This window comes from Calidris pugnax, unplaced genomic scaffold (assembly GCF_001431845.1).
Source record: "Calidris pugnax isolate Ruff unplaced genomic scaffold, ASM143184v1 scaffold14, whole genome shotgun sequence".
Taxonomy (NCBI): domain Eukaryota; kingdom Metazoa; phylum Chordata; class Aves; order Charadriiformes; family Scolopacidae; genus Calidris; species Calidris pugnax.
Genome location: NW_015090793.1, coordinates 102,495 through 122,559, shown reverse-complemented (window position 1 = coordinate 122,559; position 20,065 = coordinate 102,495). Strand labels below are relative to the sequence as shown.

The 20,065-nt window shown below is 35.5% G+C and overlaps 1 protein-coding gene across 2 annotated transcripts in view; it reads right to left on the bottom strand.

The window, feature by feature from the left end:
* Positions 1–381: 381 nt before the first annotated feature.
* Positions 382–20,065, bottom strand: part of RAB28 (RAB28, member RAS oncogene family) — a 77,213-nt gene continuing 57,529 nt past the window's right edge. The window contains exons 5-8 of one of the 2 annotated variants that reach the window (XM_014936079.1): positions 12,251–12,354; positions 9,347–9,424; positions 2,332–2,432; positions 382–1,371 (exon numbers count right to left, since the gene is read on the bottom strand). In XM_014936079.1, coding sequence (XP_014791565.1) covers positions 2,337–2,432; positions 9,347–9,424; positions 12,251–12,354 — 278 coding nt within the window. In that variant the 3' untranslated portion in view covers positions 382–1,371; positions 2,332–2,336. The remainder of the gene's footprint in view (positions 1,372–2,331; positions 2,433–9,346; positions 9,425–12,250; positions 12,355–20,065) is intronic. The other variant, XM_014936080.1, reaches the window with a different exon arrangement.

Sequence of the window (20,065 nt, the reverse complement as noted above, 5' to 3'; positions counted from 1 at the left end):
AAATAGCATATTTTTGCCATCTGCAATCTTTTTTTAAACATAGTTAAAATAGTTTAACTATTTTATTAAACTATTAGTAGTTCCAACTATGAAGCACTTGCTTGAACAGGTTAATAGGAACACTCACTTGAAGGACATTAACATTTTCACTTGTGATATACAACCTTCCTTCACTCAGGCTCATTAATTTTCTAAATCTCCAAATATATTACTGTACTTTGTAAGAAAACACATTCTGGAGTTCAAACAGGAAGATTTCTAGTCTGGAATCAAGTTGGCTTATTTTATTTTTTTTTTTCCTTTCCTTAGCTTTCTATTCCGATGTGCCAGCAGAGAACTGCATGTCTAAAAGAGACTGCTAGAAAAGAAACAGGAGAAATGTGACGATCACAGAGCAGAGAGCTCTTTATTTGTCATTTACTAGAAGGAAAAGAGCACCAGGCCAAAAGTCATTCAGTTAGTTATTAAAAATGACTGATCCTAATTGATCTATCAACAGTTTCTAATGCATGCTGAATATATCACTCAACATTTACAGCCCAAACTGTTGACTGAGGTTCATCCATATTCATGAAGACATATGAGCGTATCTACCACTGCAAAAAGAAATGCTGATGTGGTAATAAAAATACACAAAAACACTAGCATTTTTCAGAGCATCCACGGAGACAACTTGAGACTTCAGAAAAGTAACTATTTTTATATTACAGCTTTATTTCAAGTACTGTTTCTTATTGGATACAATTTATACTTTTTGCTCTATGTATATATATTAATGGAATGTTTTCCAAATTATCCCTAGATAAAATATATTATGTGCTTAAAACTATTCCAGCAATAGCTTTTCCAAGTTACATTTTGCTGACTGTTAGTTCAGATCACAGGAGAAAAACAGAGAAAAAAAAATCTGAAAAACGCTTTGGCAAAAACCGTTTCATGGTGATGTCTTCAAAAGTATTTTGAATGCGGGACTTCTTCATCCATTTTTATTCCAGTACCAGTCAAATATATAGGAGGAAACATATAAACACAGTTATACTGCTTTATTTAAATATAATTTAAAAGAATATAGATCTTATTTTTTCAAGATGTGTAGTCTCACGTTTGAATGTCGGGCAGCCAAAAAACTGCCAGCTGCTTCTCAACGTACAACGGTGCAACACGTTTCTGAAACCTCTAATTGCATTGTTGTGATGGTCACTGTTAAAACAAAGTTCCTGGTAATCCCAGATCCTGTGTCGAGGCAGGAGGACCACCAAAGGTATCGAACCAGAGAAGTCACTGAACTGCACACATTGAGCTTCTGGGAGGATTCACGGTTCTTGTCACAGGCTCCTGACTGTAGTTGACAATGTCTGCCTTCACCACCCTCTGTCATAAAAGAAAACACATTAACAATCAGAAAATGCAATCTTCATGCTGGCAAAGCATTCAACAAATATTTTACTATGAAACAGGCAAATAGGCAAAACAGACATTGTTTAGGGTTTTTTTTTTCCATTACCTTATAGAAAGTCTTATCAGGTGCTAATTCTCACTCTAAATACCAGTTTATCTGTACCAAGCAGAAGGCAGTGCCTTCTTGAAGGCAAAATCTTGTAGGTTTTCACCACACTATAAATGGAACATGCCTTTTTTTCCAAAAGCAATGAATAAAGTTTTACTTATATGAAAATTGTTTTGTATGGAAATAATAAAACAATATTAGTTTATAAAGACTATGGTATGCATTCTTTAAGAATAACTGCCTAAATTGTAATAGGAAATTGTACATAAATTTGTCTTTCCGACTTTTCTCCAAGCACTTCATAGGAAAATATGGACAGAATACAAAGCAAGTTTCTACAACCACATTTGAAAGAAGCTTTGCTAGGCAGACTGACTAAAGACTAAATTAACAGAAAAAGAAACTCTGCATCCCACAAATATTTATTTTCTAATACAAGTTCAACAGATATTACCCATTCTATTTACAAAGCATTTGATAAGACTGTTGGTCACTCCTATGCGAGGAGAAGGAAATGAGATCCCAATTTTACGCCCATTTCTGAGGCAGCTATGTAATGTTTTGAATATACAGCACTGGAGGACCTTCATAACACGGAAACATGAAGTACTTCAAAGTTTCTATGAACTTTATATGGTTATTAGAAACACCATATAATTGTACACATAGTTCCAAACTAATATGTTAAGTATTACATGTGCTTACAGATTAAAAAAATATATATTTTTCCCATAGAGGTTACTGCAACAGTTGCTACTTCATGTAAAAGCAACGAAGCTTGAAAAAAAAAAAAAAGCAACCAAACCCAAGTTTTCCATCAATACCTGAACTACTGCATTGAGCAGACTTTGCTCTGGCAGTTGGAAGTGTTGTGATGTTGGTTATCTTCTTCAGGATATTTCACTAGTCCTGCCCTGACAACTTGCTGTTAATCATGTAGCAACGTAATGGATAGAGGGCAAGGAGAAGAATGAAAAGAGAAAAAAAAAAAAAAGAAGAGAAGGAAAAAAAAATTGAGAGATTGATCAGTAGTTGAAAAGAATGAATGAATAACATAAAAAGACTACACAGAAGCAAAACGAAAGTGCATACAAGAGCAACATGTCTAGCTGGAACACCATCAGCATCAGGGCTGCTTCTCAAGCTTCTCCAAGGACATGCCCTTTCAAACCACCAAAGTGAAACATTCATACATGCAATCAACAAAAGAGTATTAAAGCAAGAGGAAGGACAGAATAAAAAGGCAGGCAATTCAGTGGAAGAAAAGATGGCAATGGCCTATTCTTTTAAGTTTAGGGAATGGAAATATTACATTAGTCAGCTCCCCATCAACAACTGCAACAAGTGCATTAGACAGACACATGCATCTTGCCATTACATAACTATCGCATTGTAACTAAATATATAATTAAAAAATAATTTTTGTGACAGAAATTAACAACTTCGTATTTAAGTGCTGCAAAGCTTTGCTTTTTCTATACTTCATATGAGAAAATAAAAGGCTTTCATTTTTCCCTTTAAAGACAAAGCAAGCTGTTGAAAGTTTTCCCACTATTAATCCAGTGTTTGTGTAAAGGGGAGAAACATTCATAGAACAATTTCAGCAAAGAAGTAACAGAGGAGGTAGCTCTGCTACAAAAGATACCCTCAACCAGTTTAATAACTTTTTCTTAAATACTTAATTTTTACACAACATATTTTCAAGGTTAAAATGAATGGATAAATAAATAAATACTATTATTTTAAAGGAAACAACATACAAAGTGGATTATATGAATATATAAACACTATATATTAAAGATTACCTCTGTAAATGAAACCTATATATCAAACAAGCACCAATAACTGAATTGGCTGGTAAGGGATCTGAATTTATTAGCTGCTGATGTACTCTTCTTGAGTTTAATTGATCACATTCATATTATCTTATCTAGCGGACAACAGTCATGATTTACTGGACTCCTGGCCTGATGTTATCAAGGGAAAGGTTGCCAAATCCTATGTAAGGCGCTAGTAGGAGTTTCAGCATTAAACAGTGTTATCTGACCTCACAGGACCTAGTTTCTTCATACCAATCTTTTGACTAGAGCTGGAGGTGGGAGGGGGTGGCGAGGGAAGGAAAAAGTCTTGCAATCAGTAGGCAATTAATTGTTCCTCGAAACATTGCTCTAAATCCCATCCTGTAAACACAGGCAGGTTAGTGACCCATGCTTAGGCACGCTGTAGCAAGAAACTGACTATCATAAATGACTTGGATTTTCAAAAGGAATTTCATCTAAATAAGAGTAAAAATATACAACTGCAACATTTCTTTTATTAACTTCATGGTAATTAAAAACTTGAGCTTCTTTGTATCAGTTTCTGACACAAAGTTTCTGTGTCAGGCATATCATTGTCATGGTTCAAACCATGTCAATAATAAGAGATAACTTTTCTTGGTGTAGATGCTCCGAATTCCAGATCTGACTTATCTGCCAAAGGTTTTATTGTACAAAGCTGGCGCACACACCCTCTTTTGCTGAACTGGCATTTAGTTAAAGAGAAAACTACACATCACTTACAAAAATGCTAGCTCTTGCCAATGCCAAGGAACAAAGCCGTACCCCATGCGGTTTTTACACTACGGTTGAATGTAAAAAATATAGGAAGAAAAACATTTGATTAATAAAGGAGCTATTTCCTCAAATTTCATCAGACCCTTGCGATTTCGAGGACTGAAAATAAGTCAGGATCTCCAATTTTCTTACTTTGGAACTGTTTCACTTCAAAAACATGCTCTACTTTCCAGTCACGCATAAAGAGCAATCTAGTTCTTTGTCTCACCACAGTTTTAACCAAATAAAGGTTTGATTAACATTCATCCCAGCACGTTAACAGACAAGGCTTAGTAGCTCTAGCTGAGATAGTTTGAAAACTTACCACCCCCAAATGTCTGTCCTATTCCTCTGCTGGAGACGACTGCTGCCAGAGGAGAGCTGGTGGAATGTAACGTGTACTTGCACCTCATCCGCTTCAGCACAAAGTCTGGCAGCTTCACTTAAAAACAACTTTCAGCAGCAGTTTAAGCTAAGCTGCTCGACTTCACCCTGATGTGGCCAAGGCACACCATCACCTTCCATTTTCTGATTCTGCTGGGGGAGTGATAAATTCCAGCAAAAGGGCAGTAACAAATAGCTTGGGTTGCATTAATATTTTAAACTGCTGCAGCTGTTTTCTAAAGCCATGCATGGTAAGTAATTAACTTTCTAAGGCTCGTTCTTGCACAGTTACTTAACAGAAATTTTACTCTTAATTTGAAGCGGACTAAGAACTCCATCCACTTCTCACAGGGTTCTGAGTTCTGCCAGTCATCAAAGCTCAAAAGTCGTGCCCACAAATTCATACAAGTTAAAATAATGCATTTGGGATTCCTGATACTTATTTTTAACCACCTGTGAGTCACTTCTAAGATCTTCCTAGTGACTGTGACAATTATAATTGATTTTAAACACAAGAAATATGATCTTCTGGCATAAAATCAACAATGCGAGAAATAATTTTTAAAGTGTATTTTCAATATCAAGCAATCAGTAATAAGAAACACATAATAAAACATAATTCACCTATAACATTTCACTCTTGGCATTTTACACAAACTCAGTATTTCATCTTTCACCCTGCTACCACCTAGACTGACTGAAGTTCTCTGATGTTCTCTGACAAACATATTCAAGCAACAACCTCCTAAATTTTCAAAATGAGGAAACCTCACATTACACAAAATATGGAAAATACAAAGATATAATCCAGTGTGTAAATAGTGCACATTTATAAAAACTAAAATCTATTTTACTCTTGGTTTAAAAATCAAACCTAAGTCAACACTTGCATACTTACTGATGTAAGGATGAGTAACACTATTGTACTTCTTTTATTTGTTTCTTTATAGCATTTATCTAGTATCTATCTATCTACTTTTATAGTCCAATGGCTACAAATTTTAAGGAACATATTAATATAACTGTGCCACAATTTAAGGAAGCACTGTGCCCATTTTAGAGATGGGGGAAAAGAAATGAAACAACCAACCAAAAAAAAATAACAACCCTCACCACCACCACCCCCTCTCTAAGGAACCTATACCTGCTGTACAAAAAGTTTGTGCTAAACCAGAAAGCTAGTAATGGCAACATCATCTTTCCAGCCAACAGACCAGCTCCATGCTTTTGGGAAACAGCATCAACACATTACTTCAATTAGTCTTTTCCACTGCAGACTAATAAATTTTCTCTTAAGAAAAGTCCTATTCATCTCCCTGAGGATATGAAGGTGAAAGTTTTCCTTCTCCAATTTTATGTAGAGACTTTACCCTTCCTATCTTAAGAAGTGACCAAGGTATTTGGTTCCATACAACAATAAACCTTAAGATACAGCTACCAGACAGACACTCCAATACAATTCCCATTGGTTTCTCACTGACTTAAATTCAGGCAATTCCTCTGGCCTGCTCAAAATAGCACTCTGAAAGGAAGCAAATGTTTCACTGGTAACAAAGAACTATTGCTTGCTCAGAATAGACTGAAATGACACTTGATTAGCACAACCTTGCAAAGGCAGGCAGCTGCTTTCCAGCTCTCACTCTTCAGCTCCATACACAGCGTGGCAGCACCAGGGACTTCTGCTCTGCCTCGATAGTGACAAGGAAGTCACTTCTCTGTCCATTTACTGGCTTTATTTCTACTTTTGTTGTTGGGTTTTTTGTTGTTGTCCTTGGTTTTTCAGAGACCTTTTAACATTATTTTTTTTACCATTATAGCTTGGATTCACATTACCAGTAATGTGTGAGTTACTGTGAGTATTGAATTTATGCATGGTAACTATTCATAGGCTATTGCTAATGCAATTTGCATAATATCAAATTTTTCTGATCTACATATTATATAGCTTGGATTCACATTACCAGTAATGTGAGTATTGAATTTATGCATCGTAACTATTTATAGGTTATTGTTAATGCAGTTTGCATAATATCAAATTTGTCTGATCTACATATTGCATATTCCATTGATCTGCTCAACAAAATTAAAAATTGTAATTATAATACTAAGGAAGAAGACTGCTTAAAGTGGGTACCGATTTAATATAGAAAGTTATGTCCTCGAGACAGAGCTACATAGAGGTTCCTAATTTTAAAACAACCTAAGATTCCATTGATCTGCTCAACAAAATTAAAAACTGTAATTATAATACTAAGGTAGGAAGAAACCTGCTTGAAGTGGGTACCAATTTGATATAGAAAGTTATGTACTCGAGACAGGGCTATATAGAGGTTTCTAATTTAAAAACAACCTAAAAATAGACACTTTCTTTGGAAAGATACAATTTTCTGTATAACCACACTTCTCATATTCTGGTTTTAATTTAAGGCATTTGCATATCTATTTACAAGCTTACACCTGAGTAACCAGAACACACCACCACACAGGACAGAGAGGTCTAAGGCTGATGTTCCAGTGCTAGCTACAATCCAAGAAAAATTAAAGAACTCTTTACATGCTGAATTATTTATATGCAAATAATCATTGAGCTCAGAACAATGGACGGATGGTGCCTTAGTAGTAAAAGATCACTGAAAAGACATGGTTTTAATTTAAGGCATTTGCATATCTATCTACAAGCTTACACCTGAACACACCACCACACAGGACAGAGAGGTCTAAGGCTGATGTTCCAGTGCTAGCTACAATCCAAGAAAAATTAAAGAACTCTTTACATGCTGAATTATTTATATGCAAATAATCATTGAGCTCAGAACAATGGACGGATGGTGCCTTAGTAGTAAAAGATCACTGAAAAGACAGGATATTTCTCTACCTATAAATGACAGCTTTTCAAATTTCCTTAGCTTTGCTTGTTAGGTATGCACTACAAGTATCAGGATATTTCTCTACCTATAAATGACAGCTCTTCAAATTTCCTTGGCTTTGCTTGTTAGGTATGCACTACATTTTACCATTTTACTGTTTGCAATACAGTTTTCTAGTTAACCACTTCAACACAGATTGTAAACACTGCTGTGGCAAAACACTTGCAGAAATTACATGTTTATTGTATTTTCAAAAAGCAGGAGACCAAGCTGTACATAAGAAATGTTTTGCCTTTCTTTTAAACAAACTTGTTGACTTATTTTGTGGTACTGGTTTAACGTTGGTAATAACTAGCAGTTCCAGGATATTACACAGTGAGAACAGCTACCTTTTGGTTCACTAAGAAAACTTAAAATAAGCATATTGTAATCTCAAACATCATTATACAGGAAGGGTTGCCGCAGTAGTACAATCCTTCTTTTTGAGATTTCTGAAACTGGATTTGTAGAAAATCTTTTTGGTTTAAACCTATGCACACAGTCTTCCTGGCAGAAAAATTATTTTTAGAAGCAGAAACTAGGAAGAAGAGGGTGGTAAGGGAAAAGGGTTTACATTAGAAAACCTCTTGTTCGATTGCTTATTTAAACAATTAAACCATTTTTGATCTCCTATCACACTGATAAGATCTAAGTGACTTCCAACTCTGGTTGATACAGTTAAGCAAGTACTCGCATTTTAATTAATATATAGTTATAGTTCAAATTTTTTAATAAAAGTGAAAATATCTTTTCCTCACTAATTCATAAGGCCATAAAACAATGTTCTCATTAGAGTTATTTTGCATACATCAATTACTGAACCACACGAACTGCAACAAGGCTCTGCTACAGTTCAGAGCAAGACAGGGAGCAGGGTTTCACCATGCACTCACGGTGAAATCACTATATTCACACCCCTAACTCACTGTTAGCCTGTACAACAGAGTGGTGGACAAACCTTCTTGATGACCTTCCCACCTGATTGTTGGGAAACATTCTCCTCTCTCAGCCCTTTCTTACTGCAGAGGAAATGGCACAAAATCCCCCAAGGTAACACTCATAAGACAAAGAACAAATGACAAAATGCAACAGCAGAAACCATACAGCTTCTTTAGGGATTATTTGGGACTGGTACAGTGAGAAAATTAATTGTAGATGCCAGGGAGCCATAATAGCAACCCATACACATGATTCCATGGGTCAGCCCACTGTTGAGAATGGCTATGCCAAACCAGAATAGGATTTGTTTCTCATCTGCACATCAGAATAAATTGGGAAATAGTGACTACAAAGTCAATATTCCTTCTCCGAGGCAGACAATCAGTATTGAAGAAAGTGTTCTTGTCCTGTATTATACAGGCACAGAACGAAAACTAAAATCTGATATTAACCAAACGCAGGATTTGACACAGTTAATTCCTGACTCTGTCACTGAAAAATATTTTTTTCCTGTGTTTCTAAGATGAAGATTGATTTAGAACATTTTCACTCATAGAAGCTTGTCTTTATGTAGTGTTCTAAAACAAAATTTGTTTTTAAATATGTAAAGAATTAGAAAAGAACAATTATCATAGAAAGTGTATCTGACATCAATGTACAGTAATTAATGTATATACCACAATGTCTCCCATGATACCTGTATATGAACATGTACAATGATACTTTTAACTTCTAAAACAATTTGAAATACTATTTTTAAACAAACAGCTCTCACACTAAAGTTTTTTCTTAAGTTTTCTTTTTTCAGCAAGTTTATCATGATGAAAAATAAAGAATTTTTATTCTTTATTAAGGAAAATATACTATATTTTTTAAAAGCTGTTGTGAAAGTCAATAATTGTCTTCAGAACAACAGCTACAGCTTGCTTTAATGGACAGTTACTAATTTGCAATGAGATTATTTTATTAACACTAAATAAAATACTATGGAAAAATATGTATTTGTGGAAAATCACCTGTGATTGTTCCAATTCTGCTTTGTTTAATTTGATGCCAAGTATGTCAGCAGCAATTCTCTGAAAACACAGGAAGACCTATGGAAAAAAAAATTAAATTGCATTTAAATGATTAAAAACAGACATCCTTGAGGTTCTTTCAAATATATCAAACCATTCTTGAACTGTAAACAGTGAGATATACAAAATTATGACCTGTGCAAAACAGATCTGAAAATAACCTCATCTGGTACATTCAATTTTGTTTAAAAATTGGAGAAAATAACTCAACAATGGTACAAGGAATGAACAGTATGCTGGATTGTTAAGCAACACTTCTAGTCTGCCTCCAGAGACCTAAGTTTAAACAAGCTTTTACACAACCCACCTCTCAAATACTACTCTCAGTGCTATAAAATATGAATAAGGGTATTCACTAATGTTTAGTATAAAATATATTGCCAGGGTATTGTGCAACAGCGATGTAAGTTACTGAGAACAACAGAACTGTGCATCAACATCACCCAAAATCTCTACTCCACACATTTGAAAAACATTAGCAATATGAAAGCCAAGCAATTATATATTTGTTCTGAAGAGTCTTCCAAAACATTGTGTTATACTGAGCAAAAGTCATCTAGGAAACAAGGACGATGCTGTAGGGCACACAGTAGCCCAACAGAGTTAGACTTCGGACATGGTTTGACACATAACACAGAGTGGGAATGCTATCTTAAATAACTCCTTTACTTCCTCTCAATCCAGTCCACCAACCTTCCTGTTTGGGCAGCTGCATTGTAAATGAGATTAAAGAACACAACAGATGGTAAAGAGGAGCAGCTCAAGCTCGCACTGGTGCTGAACACTGTGTTGCCAAGCTACATATTATATTTTATCTACATGGTTATTCAACTGAGCTCATAACCTGAACTACTAACAAACATTCCTTTTCATCATGAAGCTGCCACCCCCAAAAGGTAAGGCTTCTGTAAGTGCTTTTAGTCATTTGCAATGAAAATTCAAAAAGATACCATTTACAAATTTTTTTCTTACATCTGACATGGAAACCAGTCATGAATTAGTGGCACAACCAATCAGCCACAGTAGCTTCCAAAAGAATTTCTCTTTCTCTAATTCCTTGGTCTAGGAGTGGTCAATTCTCATAGCATCCACACAGCAAGAAAGGAAACCCTGACCAGGCTTATCTTTTTCCAAGACCTGCTTTAAGCCACACCAGGCTCTCAGCTGCACTGAGCTACCTCAGAAAACATCAGGCACGAGTTCAGTGCTTAAGTTATGCAATTTGATAGACAGTAAGACATTTCGCTGCACTAACCCTTTCATGAAAAGTTTTTCTCCCCTGAGGAGACTTTCAGGCTTTTCTGTGTACATAAAATTATCTTTTGCATACGAGTCTGTTGGAGGAATCTGAGGTAAACAAAACAAATCACTTCGTTTATCTTAAGTGAGTATTTAAGACTCCTCTAGTCTATATCCACAGTAGCAATGGATGGCCTCTTCTTAAATCACTGTCTAGGGTAAACACCCTGTCTTTCCTGCACAACTACCCAAATACATGAAGAATTTAAAAGGTCAGTGTGCAGTAACACTGAAAGAGGTAATTCAAATCTATATTGAAACTAAAAATTAATTACTGTGAACTACACCTCATACCTTCTTTTGTTAGTAGATATTTAAACAGAGATTTCAGGTTAATGCTTTCTAGGCATATTCAGATTTACTTTTGTTTTTAAACAGTAAATTTAAAAAAAGCACAATCAGTATATATACTGGGATGCTGCTGTAATTCATGAATCATTTAAAAATATTCCTTCATAATTTGCAATGCTAAATATATCAACCTTATAAAAAGAACAAGAGGTTGTCTCCTTGAGAAAGGAATATGTTTTCTCAAAACCACACTTCATTGACTGAAGCATTATAAAATTTTTCTTGTTTCTAGCAAAAGAGCTTGAATTTTCACACTTAAAACAAAAATTTATGCCAAAAGTTTAACACAAACTATAAGGAGAATCAGAATTCACTGCATTTGTAACTGCAGTATTGTTAGATTTTAAAGAATAACTATTTTCTTATAAAATTAGGCAGCCCAATGTAGAAGTTTCATCAAAGATCTTAAAACAAGTGATTCCATTTGTGTTACAGAATTATACTTCCATATAATTGAACATGGTCTTAACATTCAATAATATAAAAATAAACCATGCTGTCATAAACAGGAGACAGATACAGGCCTGTTTTATGGGAATGACAAAGTCTTTAGGCATGTGACAGAAATGAAGCAAAGTAATACAGTGTGATTTAATTTGACTGATACAGTCAACTGAAAAAGAACCTTTTCTTCCATAAGCTTCCAACTAAAACAAATAACCCAGTTAGCTCAGAGTCAAAAGATTGTTCAAAAATGTGCTCTGCAAAGCATTACAAACTCCAGAATGTTCACATTTCAATGGACCTGCAGAGAGAGTGTCTCTCATGGCTCAGGACCCATATTAAACACTTTGATCATAACAGGGTTTTGTGACATTATCAACTGTTGGAAGTTGCTATATTGATGGTCCATAGATGGGACTCCACATGGACTGAAGGAATACATTAACTACTGGCTGACAGACATCCAGCTGGGCTCAGTTCTCACGCTAATGAATAAGCTAGACCATTTCCGTATTAAAATCTATACCTCAAACTGCAAATCAGATGAGAAGCCGCTGTTAATTAATAAAGAATATATACACTTACAAAAAGATCTATTTTTCATGCAAGGAGGTAGGCAAAAAGGGCCTGCAGCAAAGTTCTCAGTTTGGTAAGTGAAGTATAATAAAGCTGTTACATCATATCACAGAATAATGGTTTTCTTAAAATAAAAAACAAAGCATCTACAAGGATTTTGTTCTTCTCACTTACAGAATCTCCTGTCTTGGCTGACACAAAATGGCTACTGAAATTGTTTTCCTGACAAAATCGTTGGTGCTTGTCAACTTTCACTGTGCGCATATGCTCCAAGTCAACTAAAAATAAGTTGAAAAAAGGAAAAATTAGTACAATGAAGTCCATTTAGTTACCTGTCTTAGAAATTATTCATTGGAAACACATCAGATGTAATCTTTGGCTTTACAGATATATGCAGATACAAGTTTCTTTCTTTTTATAATAATTTGTCAAAATAAAAATAACTAATTACCTCAGATTAATTTTATTTGCAAACTAAAATGAAACCACAATTAAAATTATATGGTCAAATGCAACACATTCATATCTGAAATAAAGGAGAAATTCATTTCTGGATACACACAAGAAATTTCTAACAACTTTACTGCTAACGACATGCAAAAAGCTGAGACAGAACTGAATTTTCTGCATCCTGTTTGCAAGCGTGGTGCATATTGGACATTCCAGTGTAACCTAAAGACTTTTACAAAATAGAGTTCACCAAGCACATATCTGAATCTACATATTTTTTTCCAAGTAAAAAATGTAAATGAGTTATAAAGAACTTTTATTGCAGAACATGGTAGAGAGAAACATTCACTATAATTAAAAAAAAGAACTGAGTAAAAACACTGATGGTTATTTACTTGTATATGAAGTTTTTGATTCCACAAAGGTATGGTTCAGAAAATTAAAAACAGTAAAATGCATATTTCATGAGTCACAGGCATTTTCATTTTTATCATTTTACAACCACTGGAAGCAGAGCAAAGCTTTCAAATGGTATTTTATGTTGAAAAGCACTAGTTGCTTCCAAAACAACATGGAACTCAAGTCTTGCACAGGTTTTATTGTGTACATTCCAGTTTCTCCAAATCTGATCCTAAGGTAACTGGAAACTATATTGAACAGTTTCTCTTTTTATTGCATTACAGTTCCTATAAGGGTGTTGACTCAATGCCGTCAAATTATAAGGCAAATATATTCAGAAGGATTTAAGGACAACCAGGCTCTTTGAGTCAATACAGGAAAAAAAAACTTAAACTGATTTCCTGAGGAAGGGACCCAACTGACTTGTAAAAACCTGTAAATTTGCAAATCTAGTAAGCCTGCATAATAGTGTCATTTGATTATCAGCTGAAAAAATGCTCTCCTACTACATAAAAGGCTTTATTTTAAAATGATATTGGAGGTCTTTAATTTGTAGGCTCTGGAGACTTTCTCTTGGAGATTTTTAGTCTAACAGGGGATTCCTACACCCCATTTATACTGCTTACCTTGGTTAATGTGGAGTTTTTGCCACATATTACTGTTCCTTGTACATCAGTAAGGCCTTGTTTATAAGAACAGGCCTAAAATCATCCAGTTACCACAGGCATTAATTTGTGAAGGACTAAAATACTAAGCTGTTAACACTAATGTTTGTAGTACAGTTTTCCATAATACTAAATGTAGAATATACATAGTTCCACAAAGAATAGGAACGACAAATACATTTACTAAGATAAAACCTAAAAGTCAATAACAATTTTGTCAAGAAATCATGCAGTCTACATAACAGCTACTTAACTTTTTTACCCTGAAAAATAACTACCAGAAGAGAGCCTCTGTTGAAATGCTTTTAAGAATAAAATACAGCACGCTGCCTAAACCATATAATTATTAACTATTATTCTTACTCTTACATATTAGCTTTAAGTGCAGCCTGGAAAACACAACAGTGAGATTACTCTTTGGGGAAATATAAATACATATTTTTTTTATTTTTATTTGATGAGCTCTTAAAGGAACCTTAACCCCACCTCCAAATTTCACTCACTGTATTTCTTTGACTATACCCGAACTCCAAAAACCTAGACACAGTTGCAATAAAAAAAAAATAGGTAGGTAGATAGAGATAGATAGAGCACTGTACACCTCTGAAATACCATGACATGCTTATGTAAGTCAATAAAGACAAGCTCACAAATTACAATCTCTCTCAAATTCCCTTTCCCAGGAAGGAAAGAATAGAGAATGGAAGAACACAGCAGCGTGATAAAAAATTGAGCAATTTTCTGGAAGAAAAAGCCACTGCCATATTGGAAATTATAATGTCAAATGCTTCCTATTTTCTACTTGAAGAAAAATCGAGAATAATCTATGGTCAGGGGAGCATATACTCTACTACAGTAGAGAAATTAAAAGCACCCAAGACCCTAGAATTTAAAAGACCGGAAGTGAAAATCAAGGTGAAATTAAGTTTCTGAATTTTGTGTAACTCTTAGATCCTCTCCCCTCTTACAAGTATTTCAGCTTGTCTCCTGAATGAGAGGCAGTCTGCCGTGGACTGTACGGTTCCTGTTATGCCAGATAACTGCCAGGTAACTGTCCGTGTGCACACTCTCTGCCCAGAGTAAATGCAAGGCAATTCATGTTACGTTAGCTCTCAATGAAAGAGGGCACAGTTTTAGTACGAGAAAAGGTTTTCAAGCGTTAATAAATATTTAACTATAAAAAGTTGCAGTTTGCAGTCAATGAAAGACGACTATGGTAACTCACATTACTTTGCATTGCCAGAGGCCAAGGGCACAACCATAGGCAGTTGCTGAAGATCAGCTAAAATACAGCAAAGAGTTACCCTCCAGTCCTTTTTTTTTTTTTTTTTAACATCTGACATTGGTCAGCTCAACAGGGAGAATTCTTAGCACACCAGGAGATAAGTCTTGTCCAGCTTTTATTTAGACATCACAGTAAAAAGACTTTAAGGAGGGATTCGGAGGAGAAAAATGATTTTCTAAAAAGATGTTTATAAGGAATGTAGGGACTTTATAGAAGGAAAACTAAGAGCTGGCCAATGTGAGCTTGTCTGATGAGCCAATTAACAGCAGGAATAGATATCTTGGGATGAAGGATGATACTAGAAAGCACTTAAGGCATGATAAGTTTAAAGGCAAAGAGAAATAAGTTTTGGATAGCAAGAAAGGGAATCAGATACATAAATACAGTTTGATTGTACAAAGCAGGAAAATGATCTTGCAGAAAATTCTAAATGACTAGATAATATTGCATTGGCCAAGAAAAAGGAATTGCTGAAATTAAAATGCAAAATAAGGACATTTGTTATAAGGTTAAAATAGGCCATATCTAACAAAGATCTCAAAGAAAGAATCTGCAAGGTTTGGACACACATCAAACACAAACATTTAGGGAAAGGCCCAAAGCGAAGTTTATGTGCCAGATGGTACAGTCATCCTCCTCATTTGAAGTGAACACAAAGACAGGGGAAAATTAACAGGTCCATTTTCACCAAGCAGAATTTAAATTGATGGCTAGATATTCACAATGGGACGTCTAAAAGAGACACAAGGATTTAGTTTAAAAAGTCAAAAGAGATTTAACTATTTGCAAACAGTGAATCTCTAGAGCACACAAATGTTGCAAACCAGTACTTTGGATTAAGTGCTTGGATACAAACTCTGTTGTCTACATTAATAAATTATGTCTTCTGATCACGAAGTGCTTGGATACAAACTCTGTTGTCTACAATTAATAAATGTCTACATTAACAAAAAGTTAAATAAACCCCAAGAGAAGTAAGTTTTACAGAATGCAGTTAAAGCATTTCTTTGCTCTATCATTTCTAAAATTCTAAAGGTCTTAAAAATTGGACCAACAGGAATGGCAGTTAAAGTTAGCAAACCAACAGTTAAAATGTCAAAGGAGTCAAAATTTCAAAGAACATTGCAAATTTCTTGACTACACAGGAGCCACTTAGTATATATGCATTAAATTGAACACTTAAATGAAAACTGAAATCAGGATAAAACAAACCAGGAGAAGCAGAGGGACGTCAAAGCAATAGGGGAGAGAGAGAGGTCATAGTATGGTTTCTCGGATTGGTTTGATGAGGAAAGAAGAAGTGGCTCATCAGCCCCAAAGTAATTTTGAAGTTGCTTTCTAAGAAAAAAGCATCCTCAACATGGGCTGCTCCCGTTTGCTCATTTTTATGCCCGAAATGCACACTAAAAAGCTTATGTGACAACTACAAAAAAAACCATGGTTGCCAGATATCTTCCCAAAATTATCTTTGTTGTCTTAGCTGTCCTCTTCAACTCTGTTTCTAACTAACTAGTCAAGAGCTCAACGTTTTGTTTCTCTGGAATCAACCTTTATGCTTGTCTGGTGTGAAGAGACATTTCAATTAAAGCTAGCAAGATAAATTGCTGTTCCATAACTAACAGATCTATATGCTTTTGTATGTACAAGTATCCCACAAAGATACTGGCACAACAAAAATTTATTAGGACTTCAGGAATTCAGACATGACTTCCACCAAGCCAGACAAATCCAAGTGAAAAATCTCACCTCGTAGATGAAACCAGCACACATAGATCAGTGTCTGCTGTAGCAGAAGCAGGTAAGGCTTGCTAAAAGACTTGTTTCTCATGAACTCCAGAGAGTTCAATTTTGATTTGTAGGTGAGACTAAACAGAGATCTAACAAGGTGAAAAAAGAAAATGGAATCTAAGAGACAAGTATGAAACTCCCACAGAAATCCCAAAGATACTCCCTCTAAGGCATTCCTGAAGATGAGAGAAAAAAACAGGTAAGAAGAAAACTGCAGAATCTATGAAAGGAAAAAGATGTAAACACCACCATGTGGTGAACCTCTGTGGAGAGCAAGTGACATTTCAAAGACAAGCTCTGGAAGTGGGCCTGTGTGAACCTCATGAAGTACAAGAAGGCCAAAGGCAGGGTTGTGTGAACCTCATGAAGTACAAGAAGGCCAAGGGCAGGGTTCTGCACCTGGGTTGGGGCAATCCCTGGTATCAATAGAGGCTGGGGGATGAAAGGTTTGAGAGCCCTGCCAAGAAGGACTTGGGGGTACTGGTAGATGAAAAGCTGGACATGACCTGGCGATGTGGGCTGACAGCCCAGAAAGCCCATTGTATTCTGGGCTGCATCAAAAGCAGTGTGGCCAGCAGGTCAAGGGAGATGGTTCTGCCCCTCTACTCTGCTCTTGTGAGACCCTGCCTGGAGTACTGCATCCAGCTCTGGAATCTTCAACATAAGAAGGACAAGGACCTGTTGAGGTGGTAGATGCTCCACCTCTGGAAATCTTCAAAGTCAGGTTGGTGGCGCTCTGAGCAACCTGATCTAGTTGAAGATGTTCCTGCTCATTACAGGGGCGTGGACTACATGACTTTCAAAGGTCCCTTCCAACCCAAACCATTCTATGATTCTAAGACAAGGACAAAATAGCCATTTTAAGACCAGAGAGATCTGAATAGATCCCATCTTCAGGTGATTTATACAAACAACATTTTTCATTATCCTTTGAAATGCCGCTATACATCACTTATTTGCAGTGAAAAGCTGATAGTCAATGCTAACTCAAAATGCAAAAGGAAATCTTATTTTAAAAGACTGCAAGGCCAGGTATCAAATGATAGAAAAATTCTGAATGAACACAAGGCAATATAAACAGTCATTCAAAGTCAAATCTCTTTATAACTACTTGAGAAATTAAGAGTCAGTCACTGAAATTTTAGTTTATTGGGTAGTAGCAAGGGAATAGAAAAACACTAGAAAGTGCTAGTTAAAACACAAAGGGGTGTTTTACCCACACACAGCCATTCAACAGTAATTCAGTCTTGATTGAATAATTTTGCTATTTTTGACTTGAGACTTTGAAAGCACTAATGGTAAATGAATTAATGCCATATTTGTTTCTCTCATGCTATTTAGATATAGGTACCATTCCTTCAAGATTAAAAAAAGGCCTGCAACAAGCCACATTGCACCACTGTGCAGGGACAGACAGGCATTTCCATTCCATTACACCTCATGTAGATGGAAAACCAATAGACAAGCAGCTTCAATACTACTTTAGCTCACCTGCTTCACTGAAATGAACTAGAACAAATATAATCAGCTCACCAGAGTTTGCTTCGAGGCATAAAGTGTGATACCAAACCCCACAGCTCTATTGTCTTAGAATTAATTAGATAAATATGCATGTAACAATTTACCAGAGTAATAGAACTGGTAAAACATGAAGCCAGTAAGTATTTTAAAATGTGTATCATCAGTTAAAAGAATGATGAATGTTCTGGTTTTATAATCTTCAAAAATGCGGAAAATGTAATAGTGCATTTTTATTTAAATATTGTCACTCAAACCAATAACTGCACATACTCTAAAAAGGCACCAGAACATCGTTTATGCAGAATGTAAAGGCTGCTACTCATGCTATTTATCTCCCTTTCCCACAGGGCTGCCAGTCTCTCATAACATCACTGGAGAAGAACTCCATGTAAAACTACATTTTTTTTAAAGTCAGAAAACATTCATTTTTGCATGAATCTTTCTTTCAGATAACTTTGGAAGAAACACAAATATATAACTTGTACAGGTACTTCCAAGCAGCTGAAAAAATAGTGACAGTACTTGTTCAGAATGGCATAAATAGCAGAGTGGCATGCATAATGCATGTTAAGCAAGGCTGAACGTTTCAGAGTTTGTTGCCATTCCTCCCGGATCATAAGATTACACTTGTAAATGATCAGGCACTATACAGTCACTTTAGGTGATTATACCAGTGATAACTAACTTACCCAGTTTTTAAACCATATGTACGGAAAGAAACATGAAAGACACAGTTCAGAGAATTTCAGCAAAGGGACACCTCTCCACCCAAATCCGACCTTCTTTCACTTTCAACTCTAATAATTGTGAGGGAATCTGTTATAAAGGGACAGTTTTCCTGTTCAAACTAAACTTTTTTTTTTATTGGTAACTACAGTATTTGCTATTAACATTTGTATTAACATATGATTGAATTTGCAACTATCTAGTTTTGTAGATACAAAACTATCGTGATAGTTTTGTAGTTATCACGCATATTATAACTATTTCATATTTTAATACAATCAAGGATAGTTTTAAAGTTATAATTAAGCATCTATATTAATCTACGGTACTGCACAAAAATATATTCTCTTATAGTATGCTGTGAAAAAAGAAATATAAATCTTTCTGCAAAGTATTTGCAGCTGTTCACACAAGGTATACAATTACATAATGTTTAAATAATGAGCTATCACGATTAGCCCACACAGACATGACAAGTAAAATGCTTTAATAATTTATTAATTTGATTTACATGTGCTTAAAATTATGTACATATTTTCTCTTCGGAAAATACTCCAGGGTCATAAAAAAAGAGGGCTGTATACGACGATTTCTTTTTCATCCTATTTTTTTGGTATTATTCCAGACTGATTTGCTACGAACAAACCAAGCTTGAGCACCTGAAAACCTAAAAGAGTGATGAAGACAATGATGTTACACAGCAATACCTTCATGCAGTGTCCACTGCTCAACAAGCGCAGTCAGTTTAACTTCAGAGTGTGAAGGTTCTGCTTCTCCCATGCAAAAGTGCACGAAAAAGGGAATAAAAATACGATTTCTCCAAGATGTGCCCAAATATCAACCATTTTAAATAATAAAATAGAAATTATACTGGCGGTAGCGTTCTGGGTAATGGGATTTACTGCCCCACAGCACCTCGGCAGAGCACAGCTCGACAGGTCCACAGCCCTGGACACAGGGAACCCCTCTCAGGCCTCTTCTGCCACAGGCAATATTACCCCGTTTTAGTTCTAATTCTGCCATCACTCCAAAGAAAATAGGAAAAAAAGGCAACAGACAAACCTCCCTAGCTTTTTATTGCTACGCTTACCAGTAACCTACTGCTTTCCCACTAAAAAATTGAGCTATTTCATTATGCCTTCAGTTTTTAAAGAA